Here is a 25,642-nt window from a genome sequence, read left to right as displayed (position 1 = left end):
AACTCTCACTCATAGATTGGATGGGACTACAGCAGAAGTTAATACAATAAAGGCAGACATGACCAAAATGGATAAGAGAGTGGGAGAGGTGGAGGAGAGTGTAAGTGTGCTGGAGGATCAACTCTCTAAAATGCAGAGGTCCCATACTCAGTGTCTGCATAAATGTGCTGCTTTGATTAATAAGAATGATGATCTGGAGAATCGCTCATGGAGGAATAATGTGAGACTAGTGGGTATCCCTGAGAAGACTGAAGGAAATGACCCTACAAAATTTATTGAAAAATGGCTCCAGGACAAGATAGGTGCTGATAACCTGTCTAAGTAATTTGCGGTGGAAAGGGCACACCGCGTTCCTATGAAATCTCTTCCGCCGGGGTCCCCCCCTCGTACTATCCTTGCTAGGATCCTGAACTATACGGACAGAGATGCCATATTGAGAAGCGCTCGTACAGCTGAGGACATGTGCATTAACGGCCAAAAGATCTCCATTTACCCAGATTACTAGGCTGAAGTGCAAAAGCAGAGGATGAGTTATGGAGCGGTTAAAAGGAGATAAAAGGAGATTGAGAGACTTGAAATTGATTTATTCTACTCTATACCCGGTGAAATTAACGCCATGTTCACACTTTGCGGTTTTTACCGCGGAACCGCGGCGATTTTGATGCTGCGGGTCCGCAGCAGTTTCCATAGCGTTTCCATTTACATGTAAACCCTATGGAAACCGCAAACTGCTGTGCACATGCTGCGGGAAAAACCGCGCAGAAACGCAACGGTTTAAAACCCGCAGCATGTCACTTCTTTGTGCAGAATCGCTGCGATTCTGCACCCATAGGAATGCATTGAACCGCTTACTTCCCGCATGGGGCTGTGCCCACATTGCGGGAAGTAAGCGGTTAATGTGCGGGTGGTACCCGGGGTGGAGGAGAGGAGACTCTCCTCCAGGCTCTGGGAACCATATTTGGGGTAAAAAAAAAGAATAAAAATAAAAAATCATGTTATACTCACCTCTCAGCGCTGCACGCGGCCGGCCGGTCAGAGTTGCTGTGCGAACAGGACCTGCGGTGACGTCGCGGTCACATGACCGTGATGACGCCCGGGTCACATGACCGTGACGTCACGAAGGTCCTTCTCGGCACAGCATCTTTGGAACCGGAGCGCCGCGTGCAGCGCCGAGGAGATCCGGACATTGGAGGGTGAGTATAACCAATTTTTATTATTTTTAACATTACTATTGATGCTGCATATTGCTGCATATGCAGCATCAATAGTATAGGAGTAATCCCGCAGCGGAAACCGCGGAACAAACCGCGATAAATCTGCAGGGATAACCGCAGCGGTTTTGCCCTGCAGATTTATCAATTCCGCTGCGGGAGAACCCTCAGAGGGACGCCGCAAAGTGTGAACGTGGCCTAAGGGTTGTAGCCCTGGGTGCGGTTCACTTTTTTCCAACACCAGAAAAAGCCACTAAGTGGCTGGACTTAAATAAGCAGAAGCTTACAGCTGACAAAGAAAGAGGGAAGTGAGAGGAAGATTCTGGAGATGAAGATGATGCTGCCTTATTGTTACCTCTGGTCTTTGGTTTAATAGATGTTGCGGTTCTCAGAGGACTTATTGTAATAATGTTGTTCTATATGCGGAGGGGTTGGGAAGGTGTTCTAGTTACAGCGGTTTACAGGTACTGAGGGAAGGGTAGCTAGACGCTGGACTACCTACTCTCTGGTAAGAGGTGAAAAACAACAGCGGATCAGTTATGGGTTACTGTGTTAATGTTTATTGGGGAGGGAGGAGGGAGGGGGGCTGGGGTCTATTGCTGGAAATTGGGACTTATAGCTTAGTGGGAGCAGCATCCTATTTCAAGGGATCAAGAATTTGTATTTGTGAGGCTTTATGGTGGAAGACACAATTAAAATTGTTAGTTGGAATATAAGAGGACGGTCGGAGGGTACTCTGAGAACGGCAATTATGGAATATGTGAGAAAACGGGGCCCGGATGTCATTTGTCTCCAGGAGACACATCTGCTTACAGAAAAAGTAGATGTGTTAAAAAGGAGGTGGATTGGGAAGTCTTATCACGCTACGTATTCTTCATATGCTAGGGGGGGTTTCGGTTCTGATTGGGGCGTCCACGCCTTTTGAAGAAATTGAGAGTCATGTAGATAGAGATGGGCAAAATGTTTTGTTATTTTGCAAAATTTATGGGCAACCATTATGTCTGGCGGCTGTTTACTTCCCACCCCCACATTCTGGGAAAAAGGTTCAAGAAATATTTGAATTGTATAAATGAGGTATGGGATTACCACTGTTAATTATTGGGGATGTCAATAATGTGATGGATGAAGGGTGGGACAGATATAAGAAGGGTTTAGGCAAAGGCATTAAAAAAAGTTGGCGTTTGGAAATTACATGAAAGAATTGGGGATGATGGACCTTTGGAGAGTGGGGAATGAGACTGTAGTCTGTTATTCCTGTTATTCTGCAACTCATGGCTCGCTTTCCAGGATTGACCTAGCACTGGGGAATGATTTAAAGGGAATCTGTCACCCCCAAAGTCAAGTAAGCCCACCGGCATCAGGGGCTTATCTACAGCATTCTGTATTTAGATATAATTAAAGACAGTCTTTGATGAGGCGCTACAGGAGAGAGAGTTGCCGGCGTCCATGAGAGAGGCGATAGTAGTGGTCATTTTAAAGGAAGGTAACGACCCAGGATTGGCGGAGTCATATAGGCCAATTTCGTTGCTGACAGCGGATGTTAAGATTTTGGCTAAGGTAGTGGCTAACCGGTTGGCAAGTGTGGTCCAGAATCTGGTCCATCCTGATCAATCAGGTTTTATGCCAAATAAGTCTACAGCGATAAATTTACGTAGATTATTCCTGAACTTGCAGCTGCCATCGGAGAAGGAGGGTAATAGAGTCGTAGTGTCACTGGATGCGCGTAAAGCGTTTGATAGTGTTGAATGGTGCTAACTTTGGGAGGTTCTGAGATCTTTTGGTTTCGGGCCGACTTTTGTCTTGTGGGTGAGGTTGTTGTATTCTTCTCCGACTGCTAGGGTGAGAGTTAATGGTGAGCTGTCTGGAAGTTTTGGTTTATATAGGGGGGATTAGGCAGGGGTGTCCGCTGTCTCCGCTGCTTTTTGCGTTGGCAGTGGAACCCCTAGCACAGACATTTAGGAATTCGGTTTCGGTTAGAGGGTTCCGGTACGGCATGATAGAGTAGAAAATAGCCCTATATGCAGATGACATGCTACTATTTTTAGAAAATTCTGGAGAGGCCTTGGAGGGTGCGATGAATATTCTCAGGACATTTGGTGATATATCGGGTCTTGAAATCAATTGGGATAAGTCAAATATCTTGATAGTGGATAAAGGGGGCGATGACATCCCAATATCAGGGGAAGGTAGTAAGCTGACAGTGGTTTCACAGTTCAAATATCTGGGTGTTCAAGTGTCTATTCCTCTTTTGAGCTACGTCAATCTGAATCTGTCCCCATTGCTGGACAGGTTTAGGAAGAAAATAGGGGCGTGGTGCAAACTATACCTTTCAGTGGTGGGAAGGATAAACTTAATTAAAATGATTCTTATGCCCCAATTATTGTATGTATTGCATAATTCCCCCGTTTGGTTGCCCCAAAAGTGGTTTCACACCATTAACTCTATTTCGAGAACTTGTTTGGGGGAAGAAACAGCCAAGAATTAGGCTGGAATTGTTTCAGAGGCCTAAAGATGGGAGGGACTGGCCCTTCCGAATCCCTGGATCTATTTTTTGGCAGCTCAGGGTCAGCAGATGAGAAGTTGGAGAGAGGTGAATGGACTTGGCTCGGTTCAACGGATTTTGGTCTGGTTAGTGGGGAGGGACCCATTGGTTCAGGGATTGGAGGCGGGGGGATTCAGGAAGTTTGGAACGGCTTATCCTACCTTGACATTGATTCAAAGGGTATGGGAGACCATTAAAAAGACAAGGGGAGTGGGTCTTTTAACAAATCTCTCCCCAATATGGCACAATGAAATATTACCTGAATTTATTAAAATGGGGGAATTCAAAAATTGGAAAGCATTGGGTATTCAATATATGGCTCAGATTCAGGACGCACAAGGACTGTTATCCTTTGAGGCACTGCAGGAGAGTTACGGGTTGCAGGAGACCTGTAGGTTTCAATATGGACCGTTGAGACATGCCTATCTTGCGCAGAGCAAAATAGGTGATATGGGAATTTATAGAGATATTCTGGTAGACTATGTCTGTGCAACGGGAGGAACGAAAGGGGTAGTCTCGGATATTTATAGGGATTTGTTATATACCTTTCTTAATAGATTCCCTATTAAAGCAAAAGAGAAATGGGAGGAAGACCTGGGAAGGATAGAGGAGGATAAATGGGAGGATATCATGGTGCATATTCCCCAATTATCATTAAGTGAGCCGGGTAGACTTTCGCAATTATATGTACTTCACAGAGTATATAGAACTCCAGATAGGCTATATAAGGCAGGGCTGAGACAGACCTCCGAGTATCCTAGGTGCCAGTCCGAGGGGGCAGGGATTCTACACATGTTATGGCAATGTACGAGACTGAATTCATACTGGTTGGATGTGGGGGAAGCAATTGGAAAATCGTATGGCTGTGCAATTGAAAGAGATCCTGTGATATATATTTTGGGATATGTGGAAGAGATCAGAGTTCCAAATCATCATAAAGTGGCCATAGCTAGATTATTGTATGTTGCGTGAAAGCTAATTGCCAGGCACTGGTTAAGTGAGGTACCGCCGACTCTGCAGGAATTTTATAGACAGTCTGATATGGTTATTAATATGGAAAAGGGTATTTATGAAAAATGGAAAAGTGTGAAAACCTTTGAAACACTTTGGAAACCGTGGATGGAGAGGAACTGATTCCAAGGAATGTGGTTTTATTATGTAACCAATGTATGCTATTGTCCTATTCTTGTTTATAGAGGCTTTAACCGCTTTTTGACATGTGACGTACTATCCCATCGAGGTGGGGTGGGCCCATATGACCACCGACGGGATAGCACATCATATGCGATCGGCCGCGCTCACGGGGGGAGCGCAGCCGATCGCGGCTGGGTGTCAGCTGACTATCGCAGCTGACATCCGGCACTATGTGCCAGGAGCGGTCACGGACCGCCCCCGGCACATTAACCCCCGGCACACTGCGATCAAACATGATCGCAGTGTTCCGGCAGTATAGGGAAGCATCGCGCAGGGAGGGGGCTCCCTGCGTGCTTCCCTGAGACCACCGGAGCAACGCGATGTGATCGCGTTGCTCCGAGGGTCTCTTACCTTCTCCTCCCTGCAGCAGGCCCGGATCCAAAATGGCCGCGGCATCCGGAGGTGGCTACACAGCGCCTGCTCAGAGCAGGTGCCGGGAAGCCTGGAGCTGTGCACGTCAGATCGCCGATCTGACACATTGCACAGCACAGTGTCAGATTAGCGATACACTATAACATGATGCCCCCCCTGGGGCAATGTTATAGTGTTAAAAAAAAAAATTATCACATGTGTAAAGAAAAAAAAAAATAAATAAATAAATAAATTATATATATATATATATATATATATATATATATATATATATATATATATATATATATATATATATATATATATATATATATATAGTTCCTATAAATACATTTCTTTATCTAAATAATAACAAAAAACACAATAAAAGTACACATATTTAGTATCGCCGCGTCCGTAACGACCCAACCTATAAAACTGTCCCACTAGTTAACCCCTTCAGTGAACACCGTAAGAAAAAAACAAAAACGAGGCAAAAAACAACGCTTTATTATCATACCGCCAAACAAAAAGTGGAATAACACGCGATCAAAACCACGGATATAAATAACCATGGTACCGCTGAAAACGTCATCTTGTCCCGCAAAAAACGAGCCGCCATACAGCGTCAAAGAAAAAATAAATTAAATAATAAAGTTATAGTCCTCAGAATAAAACGATGCAAAAATAATTATTTTTTCTATAAAATAGTTTTTATTGTATAAAAGCGCCAAAACATAAAAAAATGATATAAATGAGGTATCGCTGTAATCGTACTGACCCGAAGAATAAAAATGCTTTATCCATTTTACCAAACGCGGAACGGTATAAACGCCTCCCCCAAAAGAAATTCATGAATAGCTGGTTTTTGGTCATTCTGCCTCACAAAAATCGGAATAAAAAGCGATCAAAAAATGTCACGTGCCTGAAAATGTTATCAATAAAAACGTAAACTCGTCCGCAAAAAACAAGACCTCATATGACTCTGTGGGCCAAAATATGGAAAAACTATAGCTCTCAAAATGTGGTAACGCAAAAAATATGTTTTGCAATAAAAAGCATCTTTCAGTGTGTGACAGCTGCCAATCATAAAAATCCCCTAAAAAACCTGCTATAAAAGTAAATCAAACTCCCCTTCATCACCCCCTTAGTTAGCGAAAAATTTAAAAATTAAAAAAAATGTATTTATTTCCATTTTCCCATTAGGGTTAGGGCTAGGGTTAAGGCTACAGTTAGGGTTGGGGCTAAAGTTAGGGTTAGGGTTTGGATTACATTTACGGGCGGGAATAGGGTTGGGATTAGGGTTAGGGGTGTGGCTAGGGTTACCGTTGAGATTAGGGTTAGGGATGTGTTTGGATTAGGGTTTCAGTTAGAATTGGGGGGTTTGTACTGTTTAGGCACATCAGGGGCTCTCCAAACGGGACATGGTGTCCGATCTCAATTCCAGCCAATTCTGCGTTGAAAAAGTAAAAACAGTGCTCCTTCCCTTCCGAGCTCTCCCGTGCGCCCAAACAGGGGTTTACCCCAACATATGGGGTATCAGCGTACTCAGGACACATTGGACAACAACTTTTGGGGTCCAATTTCTCCTGTTACAATTGGGAAAATACAAAACTGGGGTCTAAAAAATAATTTTTGTGGAAAAAAAAAAGGATTTTTTATTTTCACGGCTCTGCGCTATAAACTGTAGTGAAACACTTGGGGGCTCAAAGTTCTCAACACACATCTAGATAAGTTCCTTGGGGGGGTCTAGTTTTCAATATGGGGTCACTTGTGGGGGGTTTCTACTGTTTAGGTACATTAGGGACTCTGCAAACACAATGTGACACCTGCAGACCAATCCATCTAAGTCTGCATTCCAAATGACGCTCCTTCCCTTCCGAGCTCTGCCATGCGCTCAAACGATGGTTCCCCCCCACATATGGGGTATCAGCGTACTCAAAACAAATTGGACAACAACTTTTAGGGTCTAATTTCAACTGTTACCCTTGGAAAAATACAAAACTGGGGGCAAAAAAATAATTTTTGTGGAAAAAAAAATATTTTTTATTTTCACGGCTCTGCGTTATAAACTGTAGTGAAACACTTGGGGGTTCAAAGCTCTCACAACACATCTAGATAAGTTCCTTAGGGGGTCTACTTTCCAAAATGGTGTCACTTGTGGGGGGGTTTCAATGTTTAGGCACATCAGTGGCTCTCCAAACGCAACATGGCGTCCCATCTCAATTCCAGTCAATTTTGCATTGAAAAGTCAAATGGCGCTCCTTCCCTTCCGAGCTCTCCCATGCGCCCAAACAGTGGTTTACCCCCACATATGGGGTATCGGCGTACTCAGGACAAATTGTACAACAACTTTTGGGGTCCATTTTCTCCTGTTACCCTTGGTAAAATAAAACAAATTGGAGCTGAATTAAATTTTTTGTGTAAAAAAGTTAAATGTTCATTTTTATTTAAACATTCCAAAAATTCCTGTGAAACACCTGAAGGGTTAATAAACTTCTTGAATGTGGTTTTGAGCACCTTGAGGGGAGTTTTTAGAATGGTGTCACACTTGGTTATTTTCTATCACATAGACCCCTCAAAACGACTTCAAATGAGATGTGGTCCCTAAAAAAAATGGTGTTGTAAAAATGAGAAATTGCTGGTCAACTTTTAACCCTTATAACTCCCTGACAAAAATTTTGGTTCCAAAATTGTGCTGATGTAAAATAGACATGTGGGAAATGTTACTTATTAAGTATTTTGTGTGACATATCTCTGTGATTTAATTGCATAAAAATTGCAAAAAAAGTTGGAAAATTGTGAAATTTTCAAAATTTTCGCCAAACTTCCGTTTTTTCACAAATAAACGCAGGTAATAATCAAAGAAATTTTACCACTATCATGAAGTACAATATGTCACGAGAAAATGTCAGAATCACCGGGATCCGTTGTAGCATTCCAGAGTTATAACCTCATAAAGGGACAGTGGTCAGAATTGTAAAAATTGACCTGGTCATTAACGTGCAAACCACCCTTGGGGGTAAAGGGGTTAAGGGAGGGGGGAAGTAAGGGGGGGTGGACTGGGGGACTGTTTCAAAAACTTTTTGGAAACATGTTCATTCTCCTTTTTGACACAATTGTGTCTGTTTGTCAACTTGACTACTGTTAATAAAAAAATTATCTGATTTAAAAAAAGAATGGTGATATTTGACAGTGGGGATGGTGTGTTCAGGGTGATGAGCTGTGTTGCCTTTACGCCAAACATATAGTTTGACATTGTTGCCAAAAAGTTTGATTTTGGTTTCATCTGACCAGAGCACCACCTTCCATGTTTGGTGTGTCTCCCACGTGGCTTGTCGCAAACTTTGAACGACACTTTTTATGGATATCTTTGAGAAATGGCTTTCTTCTTGCCACTCTTCCATAAAGGCCAGATTTGTGCAGTGTACGACTGATTGTTGTCCTATGGACAGACTGTCCCACCTCAGCTGTAGATCTCTGCAGTTCATCCAGAGTGATCATGGGCCTCCTGGCTGCATCTCTGATCAGTCTTCTCCTTGTTTGAGATTAAAGTTTAGAGGGACGGCCTGGTCTTGGTAGATTTGCAGTGGTATGATACTCCTATTTCAATATGATCGCTTGCACAGTGCTCCTTCGGATATTTAAGGTTTTGGAAATCATTTTGTATCCAAATCCGGCTTTAAACTTCTCCACAACAGTATCACGGACCTGCCTGTTGTGTTCCTTGGTCTTCATGATGCTCTCTGTGCTTCAAACAGAACCGTGAGACTATCACAGAGCAGGTGCATTTATACGGAGAATGGATTACACACGTGACACGTGGATTATATTTATCATCATCAGGCATTTAGGACAACATTGGATCATTCAGAGATCCACAATTAACTTCTGGAGTGAGTTTGCTGCACTGAAAGTAAAGGGGACGAATAATATTGCACGCCCCACTTTTCAGTTTTTGAATTTCCATAAAAATTTAAAATAACCAATGTCTTTCAACTTCACAACTGTGCTCCACTTGTTGTTGATTCTTCACTATATATATATATATATATATATATATATATATATATATATATATATATATATATATATATATATATATATATATATATATATATATATATATATATATACATACATATACACACACACACACACACACACACACAGTGTTCTAAATTATTATGCAAATAATATTTCCTCATATTTTCTCCAAATTGCCTATCTGAATTGCAGTCATTGTTATTTTCCAGTCATCTACTATTCTAGTATAATTACAATGTTTTGGAACAAACTGCCTATGAAAACAGTATCTTTTAAAAAAAAATAAACTCGAAATGCATGTTCCAGATTATTATGCACAGCAGAGTCTTCAACCTTTTTTTTTTTTTTATTTTGAACAAAAAAATGGTTGATTGTGAAGTTATAAGCATTATCAGCTTATTACAAAATGAAATCAGTTTTCAAGTGAAAACTTTATTCTAGGTGATGTTACATTTGCACATAGGACCCCTTGTTCCAAAGAAGCTTCTGAACTCTCTCGTCCATTGAATTTGTCAGTTTTTGGATGGTTTCTGCTTCAATTGTTTTGCATGTGGACAGAATACCCTCCTAGAGCCGTTGCTTAGATGTGAACTGCCTCCCGCCATCATAGACACTCCTTTTGATGATGCTCCAGTGGTTCTCAATGGGGTTGAGGTCAGGGGAAGATGGTGGCCACACCATAAGTTTGTCCTCTTTTATGCCCATAGCAGCCAGAGATGCAGATGTGTTTTTTGCAGCATGAGACGGTGCATTATCATGCATGAAAATGATCTTGCTGCGGAAAGCACGGTTCTTCCTCTTGAACCATGGCAGGAAGTGTTGTTTTAGAAACTCCACAAAGATTATGGAGTTCATCTTTACCCCTTCAGGGATCATAAAGGGGCCGACAATCTCTCTCCCCATGATTCCAGCCCAAAAAACATTACTCCACCCCCTCCTTGTTGGTGCCTTAGCCGTGTTTTCATGGGGTGTCCATCAACCAGCCATCCTCCACTCCATCCATCTGGACCATCGAGCGTTGCACGGCACTCATCGGTGAACAAAACAGTTTGGAAGTCAGTCTTCATGTATCGTTTGGCCCACTGGAGCCGTTTCTGCTTGTGTGCAGTGGATAGAGGTGGTCGACAGGATGGCTTACGCACAGCTGCAAACCTCTGAAGGACCCTGCATCTTGTTGTTCTGGGGACGTTGGAGGCACCAGCAGCTTCAAAAACTTGTCTGCTGCTATGACAAGGCATTTTTGCAGCTGCTCTTTTAACCTTACGCAATTGCCTGTTGGAAAGAGTCCTCAATTTTCCTTATCAGCACACACACGTGTGTGCTGGGAATCAGCTACATACTTCTTGATTGTGCGATGATCACAATGAAGTGTCTTGGCAATGTTGATTGTAGTCATGCCTTGACCTAAATACTCCACAATTTGTTGCTTCTCAGCAGCCGACACATCCTTTTTCTTTCCCATTTTGGCAAAAAATGTAGGCTGCTTAATAATGTGGAACAGCCTTCTTAAGTAGTCTTATCTTTATTTGGACACACCTGCCAAACTAATTTGCACAGGTGTCTGCAATTGCTTTCAGGGATATAAAGAGCCCTGACACACATCACCATCAAGGAGTTTAAATGACAAACAAAAAAAATCTAACCTTATCACTCCTAAACTCTTTGTGCATAATAAATTGGAACACAGTGTATATATACAGTATCTATCTTGTTATGGTTTCCAATGGCAAGGAAACATCAGAAGCATAGAATAAACGGACAAGCTCTCGGGTGATGGAAACTAGAGCTGACCGTGATGCTAAACCTACACACCACACTAGAAGTAGCCAGGGGGCATTCCTGCGTTGTCTCTAGATGCCGCGCGCCAGCCGGAGAACTAACTACCCCTGGTAGAAGAAAACACAGTCCTGGCTTGCCTCCAGAGAATGTCCCCACAGGAGATAGCAGCCCCCCACATATAATAACGGTGAGAGCAGATGAAAAGACACACGTAGTATGAAAGCAGATTTAGCACAGAGAGGCCCGCTAACTAAATAGCAGAAAGATACAACAGAGGACTTCGCGGTCAGCTGCAAAACCCTTCAAAACACCATCCTGAAATTACCTTAACTCATGTGACAACTCATGCCACTGGAGTGGTAATTTCAGCCCAACAAGAGCTTCCAGCTGCAGAGATTCACATAAGTGCAAACTGGACAAAACATACAAAAATAGACTTAAGGACTAAAGTGTCCAACTTAGCTGAGCAGAAAACTGGGAGCAGGAACATGCAACAGAATCACTCTGGATACATTGATGGCCAGCATTAGAATGACTGAGGAGCAAGGTTAAATAGGATACTCCCACATCCTGATAGGAACAGGTGAACTGAGAAGGCAAAGCTTGCAGGACACCAGTACCACAAGAGACCACCGGGGGAGCCCATGAACCGAATCACAACACTATCTATTGCATACAGATATAGATAGAAGATTAGCCGTTAATTTGTTTGTCAGCTTCTGTACAATCATTGCAGAAGACGACAGGATGCCACCGCCTCAGGGCAGTGGGAAAAAAGAGGCTGAGTGCCAGAATTGGCGCATCTTACAAGATGCGCCTTTTCTGGGGTGGCTGGGGGCAGACGTGGGTTGCCAGCTTATGTATTGTGGCCATAAAATATTAATATATTACATATTTTGATATGTTTTTGTGCACTTTATTTATTTTTACTTTTCGGGGTGTAGTTGGGCCCAGATGGCTTTGTAGACTGTGGCCTTTGTTCACACAGGACGCATTACACTACATTTAGCACTAGGCAGCCCGCCACAGGGCGTTATTAATAGGCTATAGTCCAGATGCTTTGCATTCTCTGTGTGAACATGGCCCATGTGTAGGCTGGCTCATTGGAATTACCACATCTGTGTAGTTGCCATCCTTACTTGAACCCACTGCACCATGACAGTGCATTTGATTCAAGGCCTAGACAGTTAAGCATCTTTGCCTGTTTTTTCCTGTGTTTTCTCGGGTAAAATAAGTCTGAAGCTCGGATTTCACAACAAGCCCAGGAAGGTCTGTAGTCTTATGGGTTTTAGCCTTGATTTGTGAGTGTTCACCATCCAGCCCAGATTTTGTAAGACAACGGTCACCTACTTCAACTGTGTTGCACAGTAGTCCTCTGATCTTCCTACTATAACGAAGGCATCTAGGTAAGGATCGATGACTGGTGTTCTGGATACGTAGAAAGGCTGTTTATCTCTGCTATTAACTTGGTGAAGACCCTCGGAGCTACTGACAACCTGAACGGAAGGACTCTGAATTTGATCTCTTCTTGTACGTATAGGGCCACTCTTCAGTATTTCTGATGGTCTGGATGAATTTGGATGTGATAGTAAGCATCCTTTAAATCGACGACCACCATAAAACAATTGTGATGAAAATAGTTTTATTTTTAAATTTGTTTATTAATGCAGAATAAATCAAACGATAGTAACAAATGCAAATGTGTGTATCAGTTACAACAGGAAATACAAATAATTACAGTGCAACATCACATCCAAGTAATGCAAGAATAGCAAACTGTGTACGTCAAATCATTAGTACTTATAAACTACCTATTATAGAACATTAACTACTTTAACTACCAAAGGTAAGTCGCCAAAGAAAATTCTACATAAATCTCGCCCTTTAAGCGATGCCCCCGAAGCCCTAAATCCAACCGCTTACATAAGTGTTAAATTGTAGATTAGCGTGATCTATAGAGTATGATGTGAAGAATTCCATCTACCCCAAATCTTCTCAAATTTAGCTGGGCATCCTCTGTTTTGGTACAATGTTCTTTCATATGGAATAATCGAGTTTACTAATTCCACCCAAGCTCTGAGAGACGGGTGAGAACCACCCATCCACCTTAACGCTAACACCTTCCGAGCCATAATAAGTACCTCTCGTAGAAAAATCCCAGTATAATGATACCAGGTTTCCACATCCCACACTCCGAATAAACAGGTCAATGGCTCAAGTGGGACAGGAATCGACAATAAGGATGTTAGTAATGTCGTTACCTGTTTCCAATAATGAAAAATTACAGGGCACTTGCAAATCATGTGAATAAAATCTGCATCCCGAGTATGACACCTTAGGCAATCTGACGAGTGGAGGCGACCCATTTTAAAGAGTCGTGTCGGGGTCAAGTAAAGGCCCCGTCTCACACAGCGACGCTGCAGCGATACAGACAACGATGCTGATCGCTGCAGCGTCGCTGTGTGGTCACTGTGTGGTCGCTGGGGAGCTGTCACACAGACAGCTCTCTCCAGCGACCAACGATCAGGGGAACGACTTCGGCATCGTTGAAACTGTCTTCAACGATGCCGAAGTCCCCCTGCAGCACCCGGGTAACCAGGGTAAACATCGGGTTACTAAGCGCAGGGCCGCGCTTAGTAACCCGATGTTTACCCTGGTTACCAGCGTAAATGTAAAAAAAAACAAACAGTACATACTCACCATCTGTTGCCCGTCAGGTCCCTTGGCGTCTGCTTCCCGCTCTGACTGAGCCGCCGTACAGTGAGAGCAGAGCGCAGCGGTGACGTCACTGCTGTGCTCTCACTTTACGGCGGCTCAGTCAGAGCAGGAAGCAGACGCCAAGGGACCTGACGGGCAACAGATGGTGAGTATGTAGTGTTTGTTTTTTTTTACATTTACGCTGGTAACCAGGGTAAACATCGGGTTACTAAGCGCGGCCCTGCGCTTAGTAACCCGATGTTTACCCTGGTTACCAGTGAAGACATCGCTGGATCGGTGTCACACACACCGATTCAGCGATGTCAGCGGGACCTCAACGACCAAAAAAAAGGTCCAGGCCATTCTGACACGACCAGCGATCTCGCAGCAGGGGCCTGATCGCTGGTACGTGTCACACATAGCGAGATCGCTACTGAGGTCGCTGTTGCGTCACAAAACTTGTGACTCAGCAGCGATCTCGCTAGCGATCTCGCTATGTGAGACGGGGCCTTTAGACTGATCTATAATATATAACTGAGTCATCCTATTGTTGATCGAAGGGGAGACCTTAGGCTACGTTCACATTTGCGTTGTGCGCCGCAGCGTCGGCGCCGCAGCGCACAACGCAAACAAAAACACGGCAAAACGCACGCTAAAACGCTGCGTTTTGCGCCGCATGCGTCCTTTTTGGCCGAAAGTTGGACGCAAAAAAAAATGCAACTTGAAGCGTTTCTTGCGTCCAACGCTTGCGGCCATGCGGCGCAAAACGCAGCACAACGCATGTCCATGCGTCCCCATGTTAAATATAGGGGCGCATGACGCATGCGGCGACGCTGCGGCGCCCGACGCTGCGGCGCTGACCGCAAATGTGAACGTAGCCTAAGTTGGAGATTCCAGAATATCATCCCATTCCTCTCCCAACACATCAGTGAAAATAGTTTTATGGCCGTATTCACAGACTCCATCTTGGAAGTGTGATATTTTTTTATCCAGCGATTGAGACTCTTCAGATTGATGATGGTTCTGAATGAGCCATTTGTTTTATTAAATCAAAACGAGGGGAGAGTAAAGCCCCCTTCCAATCTGTCTTTCTTTTGTGCTTTTATAGTATTCATTTGACGGCTGTGACTGCCTCCATGGCACTACTCCCATCATCAGCCTAAAGTTGTATCAAATTAGTACAGGATCCTTCTTGCCTTTTAAATGTGTAGGCTATTAGACCGCGAGAGGCATATCTGATAGATTAGGATCTCGCCAGAGAAAGGAACGCCTTGAAGTGGCTGATGAGCATACACAAATTGTTCAATTTATGCACTAAGTAGCAAAATTTCATAAGTATAATCTATATTGCACTAATTCAATCCAAATGTCACATATTTAATACCTGTGTATATCTTAGTGCATACAATATTTTGCTGCACAATATGGTATGATTAATTCTAGTCTTAAAAGGGTTTTTCCAGGTAGAACAAGTTATCACCTATTGACAGGATAGAAAATAACTTGTTGATTAATCAACAACCGGTGGGACCTGCATTGATCTGCAGAACAGAGCACTTTTACCCTCATTAGAATGGAGCAGCAGTACACATGCTCGAACACTGGTCCATTCATTTCTATGGGACTCATGTGCGCTACGCTACGCTCGGCTTTTTCCGGCAGCCCCAAAGAAAACAAACGGTGAGGCAGCTGGGCATGTGACCTGTCAGGCCTCTTTCACACTAGCGTCGTGCACTGCACGTCGCTATGTGTCGTTTTGCAGAAAAAAACGCATCCTGCAAAAGTGCTTGCAGGATGCTTTTTTTCCTTCATAGACTTTTATTAGCGACGCAGTGCAACGCATTGCCACACGTCGCAACCGTCTTGCGACGGTTGCGTCGGACCGTCGCCACCAAAAAACGTTGCTTGTAACGTTTTTTGGTGCGTCGTCTTCAGCATTTCCCACCGCACATGCGAGGCCGGAACCCCGCCCCCGCCTCCCCGCACCTCACAATGGGGCAGCGGATGCGTTGGAAAACTGCATCCGCTGCCCCCGTTGTGCGGCGCATTCACAGCTAGCGTCGGTGCGCCGCAACGTCGCATAGCGACGTGCAGTGCACGACGCTAGTGTGAAAGTAGCCTTACACCATATCGTATTGGGAGTTTCCCTGATCTGTCAAACGATATTGTCCCTTGTCAATACAAAGTATGATATCTGATTTGGCTAGGTGAGATCTTATACTTTGCACTGGCGAGGGGCAATACCCCAAAACACAGTGTCTGCAAATTAGGATTCTGCTTTGGCTTTTATACTAAGCCATATTGCAAGGCTTGTTAAAGGTTCGATATCGACTTTTAGAATTGATACTTCCAACAGGTGTCACTAGAGTTCAAGTCCTCTTCCTCTCTAAACAGACAATTTGCATATTTATTTTCCCAGAGGAGCATTGCACTTGGGTCTTATCAATTGCATGCCAGACCTGTCATGTCACTCTCCACAAAGAGAAATCTTGCCCCTTAGATCCCAGTCACGAAGGGAAATATACCAAAACACTGTAAATTGGGATTCTGGTTTGGCTTTTATCCTATGTAATATTGCAAGGCTCATTAAAGAGTCGAGAGTCGATATTGACTTGTAAGATTGCTACTTCCAAAAGATGGTACTAGAGTTCAAGTCCTCTTCCTCTCTGAAGAGACAATTTACATGGTGAGTAAAAATGAAAAAAAATTAATTTCTCCACTGACAAAAACATTTCATACGGTACATCAAAAAAAACAAGCCGTAATATGGCAACATCAATGAAAAAATAAAAACATTATTATGGCTCCTTGAATAAGACGAGAAAAAGGAAAAAAATAATGGTTTGCGCTAAAAGCCCAAAATGGGCCAGTCCTGAAGGGGATGAAAGGGTTGTTCTAAGATTACTAGTCATCACTTAGGTGATAATTTGTGGATCACTGATGGAATAAGGGTTAGGTGTCACTCCGGTTCAATAAATAGGTAGTTGTGCTGGTGCAGAGCAGCTCCATGCAAAGTCTATGTGACTGGAAGAAAAAGCTGAGCACAGCCCGATAATGGGTGATAAATAGTGATGAGCGAGTATACTCGTTGCTCGGGTTTTCCAGAGCAAGCTCGGGTGACCTCCGAGTATATATGACTGCTCGGAGAGTTTTCATCGTGGCAGCTGAATGATTTACAGCTACTAGCCAGGCTGAGTACATGTGGGGGTTGCCTGGTTGCTAGGAAATCCCCACATGTTATCAAGCAGGCTAGTAGCTGTAAATCATTCAGCTGCCACGATGAAAACAATCTCCGAGCAGTTACAAATACTCGGGAGGACACCCGAGCGTGCTCTGGAAAACTCAAACAACGAGTATACTCGCTCATCACTGGTGATAAAGTGTAATCTTGCTACCATTCCTTTAACCACCTACACCCCAAGGAGATTTTCAGTTTTTCCCTCCACTTCATCCAAGGGCCCTTACTTTTTTATTTATTTCTACCCACAAAGGCATACAAGGGCTTGTGTTTTGCAAGACGAGATGTACATTCTATCATGTGATGCACTGGAAAGTGGGGAAAAAAACTCCAAGTACGTTGAAATTGCGTAAAAAAACAAAATTGCAATTTCACAATTTTTATTTATTTTTTTTTTTGGGGGGGGGTGTTCTATTTACTATGTTTGCTATACGGTAAAACTGACCTTGCAATTTGATTCTCCAGGCCAGTATGAGTATATAGATACCAGACACAGTTTTGTATTTTTATGTAATGAAAAAAAAAAAATGTACTTGTGTTGCCATTTTCTGAGACCCGTAATGCTTTCAATTTTCAGGCTATAGTTCTGTGTGACTGCTTATTTTTTGCATGCTGAGCTGATGTTTTTACGGATACCATTTTCGAGTAGATACGGTGTTTTGATCGCTTCTTATTGCAATGTTGTGGCGGCAAGAACAATTCTGGAGTAATGATTTTTTTCTTGTTACACTGTTGACCAATCGGTTTAATTTACCTTCTACACTGTGTGCAGAATTATTAGGCAAGTTGTATTTTGATCACATGATACTTTTTATACATGTTGTCCTACTCCAAGCTGTTCAGGCTTGAGAGCCAACAACCAATTAAGTAAATCAGGTGATGTGCATCTCTGTAATGAGGAGGGGTGTTGTCTAATGACATCAAAACCCTATATAAGGTGTGCTTAATTATTAGGCAACTTCCTTTCCCCTTGGCAAAATGGGTCAGAAGAGAGATTTGACGGGCTCTGAAAAGTCCAAAATTGTGAGATGTCTTGCAGAGGGATGCAGCAGTCTTGAAATTGCCAAACTTTTGAAGCGCGATCACCAAACAATCAAGCGTTTTATGGCAAATAGCCAACAGGGTCGCAAGAAGCGTGTTGGGCAAAAAAGGTGCAAAATAACTGCCCATGAATTGAAGAAATCAAGCGTGAAGCTGCCAAGATGCCATTTGCCACCAGTTTTGCCATATTTGCCAATGTTACTGGAGTAACAAAAACCACAAGGTGTGCGATACTCAGGGACATGGCCGAGGTAAGGAAGGCTGAAAAACGACCACCTTTGAACAAGGAACATAAGATAAAACGTCAAGACTGGGCCAAGAATTATCTTAAGACTGACTTTTCAATGCTTTTATGGACTGATGAAATGAGAGTGACTCTTGATGGGCCAGTAAAGGGCAGAGAGCTCCACTCCAACTAAGACACCAGCAAGGTGGAGGTGGGGTACTGGTATGGGCTGGTATCATCAAAGATGAACTTGTGGGACCTTTTCGGGTTGAGGATGGAGTGAAGCTCAACTCCCAGACCTACTGCCAGTTTCTGGAAGACAACTTCTTCAAGCAGTGGTACAGGAAGAAGTCGGTATCATGATTTTCATGCAGGACAATGCTCCATCACATGCCTCCAACTACTCCACAGCGTGGCTGGCCAGTAAAGGTCTCAAAGAAGAAAAAATAATGACATGGCCTCATTGTTCACCTGATCTGAACCCCATAGAGAACCTGTGGTCCCTCATAAAATGTGAGATCTACAGGGAGGGAAAACAGTACACCTCTCGGAACAGTGTATGAGAGGCTGTGGTGGCTGCTGCACGCAATGTTGGTCGTAAACAGATCAAGCAACTGACAGAATCTATGGATGGAAGGCTGTTGAGTGTCATCATAAGGAAAGGTGGCTATATTGGTCACTAATTTTTGGGGGTTTTGTTTTTACATGCCAGAAATGTTTATTTCTAAATTTTGTGATATTTGTTTACCTGGTGAAAATAAACAAGTGAGATGGGAATATATTTAGTTTTTATTAAGTTGCCTAATAATTCTGCACAGTAATAGTTATCTGCACAAACAGATATCCTCCTAAGATAGCCAAATCTAAAAAAAAAAACACTCCAACTTCCAAAAATATTAAGCTTTGATATTTATGCGTCTTTTGGGTTGATTGTGAAAATAGTTGTGCCTAATAATTCTGCACACAGTGTACTTTGATAGATTGCTATGTATAGCAAAAATCATTGCATCCTATTAACGCCAGCTACAGGCTGAATAGTGATGACAAGCACGTAGGTCTTCAGCAGACCTTCGGCTGTCATGGCAACTCGTCGTCGCCCCGTGCTGGTGGGCATATGGAATGACACCCCCTGTCGGCACGTGTTCAATGCCACTGTTACGAAGTTTTCTATGAAAGGTGATGGGACGCTCACTGTATCTATGGTGTCAGAAGTAAAATGTTTCATAGATAGAAAGCAAACTTCAGCACTCAAAAATAGAATTTATTAATGATCAAGCAAAAATAGGATAAATCAGACTCAAATAGAAACGGATATAGTTGATTCAACGTTTCAGCACACCATGGCCTTTTTCAAGAAATATCTGTGGTGAGTGGGGTCGCCGAGTGTTGGGATCAAATGCCCATGGAGCTATCTCCACAAAATCCCTTAATCACAAATTCTCTTTACAGGGTCTTGAACAGATTTACGTCCACATAAAATAAATTTAACAAACCTGTCACTTGGAGGCTCTTCCAGACCTTTGTCTTTATTTCTTTTCCGTACCCTGGGAACAATGCTTTGCCTTGCTGATTGACGATCATGGGGTTTTGGATCTGTGATTGAGACAATGTCTTCAATATCATCCACTAACGAGTCACAAGAAGCGGGCATTGTCTGAAAAAGATATCAACAGGCTACAGAAACTGGCTAAATGTACCATAGAAATGGACTTTCCCTTGTGTTCCCACATTAGAAGAGCATATGCACTTACCTCAAGTTACGTAACTTCGCTAATGTGTCAAACCTAAGAAAAAAAGAAAAGAAAAAAAATTATAGACCCCAATTCCAGAGATGTATCACTTACTGGGCTGAGTGCTGCTGTTTTGATAAAATCACTGTTTATCTGCTTAGGATCTACTAGTTCTCTGAAAACTGAGATTTGTAGAACCATGACCACATCTCTGATTCAGTGTGCATAGGCAGAAAGCTTCCTATCAATGGTTGGGGTGGGGTCATACAGCAATCATGAATATGGAGGACTATATAGTAGCAGATTTACAAGTCATCTAATGACAATCTCTTACTTTAGAATAGTAAAAATAAATTAGCCCCATTGTCATAGTTATTTTGGATGACAACCCCTCTGCTATAAGCACCACTGCATTTACACGGGTCGATCAGTTAATCTTGATTTTACCTCTCCTACGCAAATCCCTTCATTGGCTCCCAAATTCCCAACTTATCTAGTTCAAACTATTGATAAAGACGTACATAACCGTCCATAATCTGTCTTCTCCATATATCTCTGAACTGATCTCCTGATATCTTTTCACAGGTAATCTCAAGTCCTCCTAAAGGTACCTTCACACTGAACAACTTAATAACGATAACGATAGCGATCCGTGATGTTGCAGCGTCCTGGATAGCGATATTGTTGTGTTTGACACGCAGCAGCGATCTGGATCCCGCTGTGACATCACTGGTCGGAGCTAGAAGGCCAGCACCTTATTTCGTCGCTGGATCACCCGCTGACATCGCTGAGTCGGCGTGTGTGACGCCGATTCAGCGATGTCTTCACTGGTAACCAGGGTAAACATCAGGTTACTAAGCGCAGGGCCGCGCTTAGTAACCCGATATTTACCCTGGTTACCATTGTAAATGTTTTAAAAAAAAAAAAACTACATACTTACATTCCGGTGTCTGTCGCATCCCCCGGCGTCCACTTCCCTGCACTGTGTCAGCGCCGGCCGGCCGTAAAGCAGAGCACAGCGGTGACGTCACCGCTCTGCTTCCCGGCGGCGCTTACACAGGATGCAGGAGGAGTGCAGGGAAGCGGACGCCGGGGGACGTGACAGGCACCGGAATGTGAGTATGTGTTTTGTTTTTTTTTTACATTTATAATGGTAACCAGGGTAAATATCGGGTTACTAAGCGCGGCCCTGCGCTTAGTAACCCGATGTTTACCCTGGTTACCCGGGGACTTCGGCATCGTTGGTCGCTGGAGAGCTGTCTGTGTGACCGCTCTCCAGCGACCACACAACGACGAAACAGCGACGCTGCAGCGATTGGCATCGTTGTCTGTATCGCTGCAGCGTCGCTTAATGTGACGGTACCTTAAGGGCTTGTTCACACGATCCTTTTTTTGCTACGGATCCGCAGCGGATTTTCAGCTGCGGATCCGCAGACGTTTTCCATGCAGGGTACAGTACAATGTTACCCTATGGAAAACAAAATCCGCTGTGCCCACTATCCTTTTTTTCCCAGGCAAATCCGCGCGGATTTGCCTGCAGAAAAAAAGAAGTACCATGTCTATTCTTTCTGCGGATTCCGCTCCTGTTTTCAACATGCACCAATAGGAAAGTGCTGTTGAAAACCCGCAGAGGAATCCGCAGAAGAAACAGTCGGAAAATCAGCAGTGCTGTTTTGCACTGCGGATTTTCCAAATCAGGACCTGAAAAAAAAAGGATCAAAAAAAGGATTGTGTGAACATGGCCTAAGACCACCACCTATCCTCCACAACTTCTCCCGAGTATCCCCCAGCCTCTGGAATTCTGTGCCACAACATGTCCAATTATTCACCACAATCAGAACAAACTTGAAAAAGCATCTCTTCAAGAATGTCAACAGATCGCAATAACCCAACTCACCATCACCGGAGACGTCACAATCCCCCAATCTACTGTCTCCTTCACTATCCTGTAATGGAAGGGTCAGGGCCGGCGTCAGCACACGGGCAAGTGCCAGAGCCCTGGGCAGGCTGGTGGGCACCGGCACATTATGGGAGACCGGTGCCAGCACCTGCGAGTGGTCCTCCCCATCGTTTGCTAAGGGTCACGGTACTTGCAATACTTACCTCTCCCCGTTCCTGAGCTGCGGCGTCTTCCATGTCTTCTGACTGAATAGTCAATGCAGAGAACCAGAAGACGGAGACGGTGAGGAGTCCGGAACAGAGCAGTAGCCGCGAGGAGATGTGAGCATTTCATTTTTTATGTTTGAAGCATTATATGGGGCCCATCATATACTGGAGTATTATATGGGGCCCCTCCTATACTGTATGGAGCTTTATATGGGGCACATAATTTTTATGGAGCACTATGTGATGCCCATAATACTGTATGGAGGATTATATTGTCTGTTTTTTGAGCTATTGCCATCACTCATGTAATGTAAGAAGTGAAATCTTTGGCATTGTACTATACCTATAATTCTCTGCTTTATGTGTGCATCAAGAATTGTGGTATGTGTTAAAGGGGCCCACAGACTTTTTCGCCCGGGGCCCACAAAAATATGGAGCCGGGTCCCTCTCCAAAACAGTCTGGCAGTGTTAGTTTCTTGACTGTCATTTATACTGCATTTGGTTTTGTATGTAACCACTTCTCGTGTACGGCACCAGGTTATCAATGGGGCCCTAAAAATAATATTTTGACACTGGCCACTGCAGCTTTTCTATACGCATACTTCCAGTCCTTTTAAGAAGAGTTTTCAGTAGACTCATTATCAGAGGCAGGATTACAATAACCAGTAACAACTCTATACACAGCTGATAACACAAGTTCAACCAATCACATTGACGTCTGCTCCCCCTGCCCTCACAATCATTAGTTGCTTCAATAAAAAAAAAAAAAGACCAGTGATAAATAAGTTATCTTCCCTAAGTATAGGAAATAACTAGTTTTCACCAAAGAACTCACACACAGGTATGGTGTGCGCACACAGCAGATGCGCACGAGCCTCCTGCATCTTAGGCCTATTTCACACTTCCGTCTTTCATCTCCTGTCATAATGCGTCGTTTTGTGAAAAAAATGGATCATGCGATTTTGCCCGCAGGATCCGTTTTTTTCTCATAGACTTGTATTAGCAACGGATTGTGACAGATGGTCTCACGTTTCATCCGTCGTGCACTGGATCCGTCTTAAAATTACTGTCCGTCGGGCAGGGACAAAGCACAGAGGAACGTTTTTCTGCACGTCGGAAAATCGCTCAGCGACGGATCCTGCGCTGCCCGTCATTGGCTATAATGGAAGCCTATGGGGGCAGGATACGTCGCTGATTGTGAAAAGCAGGAATCCAGCAACGGATGCCGTCTTTTCAAACAGAGCATGCGCGGAAGAATTTCCCGTCAGGGTAATTATCTCTCCCTCTCTCTCTTTTTAATATTGATGCTGCCTATGCAGCATCAATAGTAAAAAGAGATAATGTTAAAAAAATAAAAATTAAAAAAAATAAATAAAAAAATAAATAAATAAAAAAAAATAAATAAAAAAATCGCAATTTTCTCATCTTCCGGCGCAGCATTACCGATGCTCGCGATGCTCCCGGCAGCTAGCGTTCCCAGTAATGCCTTTCGAAATGACCCGATGATGTCACGGTCTCGCTACGTCATCAGAGGTCATTGCACGCAAGGCATTACTGGGAACGCCAGCTGCCTGGAGCATCGCGAGCATCGGTAATGCTGAGCGGGATGCCGGAAGGTGAGAATATTGCGATTTTTTAATTTTTTTATTTTTAACATGGGTTGTGTTGTGTATGCGTTTTCGCAGCGAAAAACCGCTGTGAAGACACATACACAACATGTGCACATAGCCTCTACGTCAGAAAAACAGACCCAAAAAGGTATCGGGCACCGCTGAGCAGCACAAACAGGTATCGGGCACCGCCGAAGGGCACAAACAGGTATCGGGCACCGCCGAAGGGCACAAACAGGTATCGGGCACCGCTGAGCGGCACAAACAGGTATCGGGCACCGCTGAAGGGCACAAACAGGTATCGGGCACCGCCGAAGGGCACAAACAGGTATCGGGCACCGCTGAAGGGCACAAACAGGTATCGGGCACCGCTGAAGGGCACAAACAGGTATCGGGCACCGCTGAGCGGCACAAACAGGTATCGGGCACCGCTGAGCGGCACAAACAGGTTTCGGGCACCGCTGAGCGGCACAAACAGGTATCGGGCACCGCTGAAGGGCACAAACAGGTATCGGGCGCCGCTGAAGGGCACAAACAGGTATCGGGCACAGCTGAAGGGCACAAACAGGTATCGGGCACCGCCGAGCGGCACAAACAGGTATCGGGCACCGCCGAGCGGCACAAACAGGTATCGGGCACCGCCGAGCGGCACAAACAGGTATCGGGCACCGCCGAGCGGCACAAACAGGTATCGGGCACCGCCGAGCGGCACAAACAGGTATTGGGCACCGCCGAGCGGCACAAACAGGTATCGGGCACCGCTGAGCGGCACAAACAGGTATTGGGCACCGCCGAGCGGCACAAACAGGTATCGGGCACCGCTGAGCGGCACAAACAGGTATCGGGCACCGCTGAGCGGCACAAACAGGTATCGGGCACCGCTGAGCGGCACAAACAGGTATCGGGCACCGCTGAGCGGCACAAACAGGTATCGGGCACCGCTGAGCGGCACAAACAGGTACCGGGCACCGCTGAAGGGCACAAACAGGTATCGGGCACCGCTGAGCGGCACAAACAGGTACCGGGCACCGCTGAAGGGCACAAACAGGTATCGGGCACCGCCGAGCGGCACAAACAGGTACCGGGCACCGCTGAAGGGCACAAACAGGTATCGGGCACCGATGAGTAGCACGAACAGGGATTTTCAAATACTTGTAGTATGGGACCCCAGAATCAAATCTACCTACGGGCACCAGGCACCACAGTCCGACAGGGACGCGCCGCGTCAGGTACCTGCCAGCACTGTACTCGTTACGTGCCAGCGGGTCAGGGAGACAGGACTTGTCTGCCTCCGTATAGACGGCGGGAAGCAGGGGCCATACTAAGAACGTGATCGCTGAGGAGACGTCCGTGCCGCAGCCCCGCGAGGCCTCACTCACCCGGATCCACGCGGACTCTGCCCGAATGTAGCGATCACACAACAGCCGGACCGCGCACACAGCTGCACTCACATGAAACTTTCCTCCTGTCCCACCATGCAAGTTTACACACGTGACCATACCTCAGACACACGCTGTACGGAGACCCGTTGTGGACAAACTGAGGCAAAAAGCGAATGTCGTAAAATGTGAGGCGATTACAAAGATTAGTTTATAGATACGCGATTAACCTTGGGAAGGAAGCAAGAGCGGCGACTCCGAGTGCAGAGCAACTGTGTCTGTGTGGGGGGAAATAGATTATTACCACATGGTGGTATCTATCGTCACAGTACTAGTGCGTTCTCATAGAAGAGGAGCAGTAGTGATGATGAATGATGTGAGACGGCGTAGTCATGAGGTGGGGAGCACTAGCAAAGAGGCAGAGAGGACTAGTAATGAGGAGAGGACTAGTAATGAGGAGAGGACTAGCAAAGAGGCAGAGAGGACTAGTA

The 25,642-nt window shown here is 44.5% G+C and overlaps 1 protein-coding gene across 3 annotated transcripts in view; it reads right to left on the bottom strand.

The window, feature by feature from the left end:
* CDKAL1 (CDKAL1 threonylcarbamoyladenosine tRNA methylthiotransferase) overlaps positions 1 to 25,298 on the bottom strand; it is a 1,052,012-nt gene extending 1,026,714 nt beyond the window's left edge. The window contains exons 1-3 of one of the 3 annotated variants that reach the window (XM_077269963.1): positions 25,274 to 25,298; positions 20,078 to 20,110; positions 19,820 to 19,980 (exon numbers count right to left, since the gene is read on the bottom strand). In XM_077269963.1, coding sequence (XP_077126078.1) covers positions 19,820 to 19,977 — 158 coding nt within the window. In that variant the 5' untranslated portion in view covers positions 19,978 to 19,980; positions 20,078 to 20,110; positions 25,274 to 25,298. Of the gene's footprint in view, positions 1 to 19,819; positions 19,981 to 20,077; positions 20,111 to 25,005; positions 25,099 to 25,151 lie in introns of those variants that run through there. The other 2 variants (XM_077269960.1, XM_077269961.1) reach the window with 2 other exon arrangements.
* Positions 25,299 to 25,642: the final 344 nt, after the last annotated feature.

Source organism: Ranitomeya variabilis, chromosome 6 (genome assembly GCF_051348905.1).
Source record: "Ranitomeya variabilis isolate aRanVar5 chromosome 6, aRanVar5.hap1, whole genome shotgun sequence".
In the NCBI taxonomy this organism is placed as follows: domain Eukaryota; kingdom Metazoa; phylum Chordata; class Amphibia; order Anura; family Dendrobatidae; genus Ranitomeya; species Ranitomeya variabilis.
The sequence above is the reverse complement of the archived record's forward strand: the minus strand, read 5'-3'. Positions and strand labels throughout refer to the sequence as shown.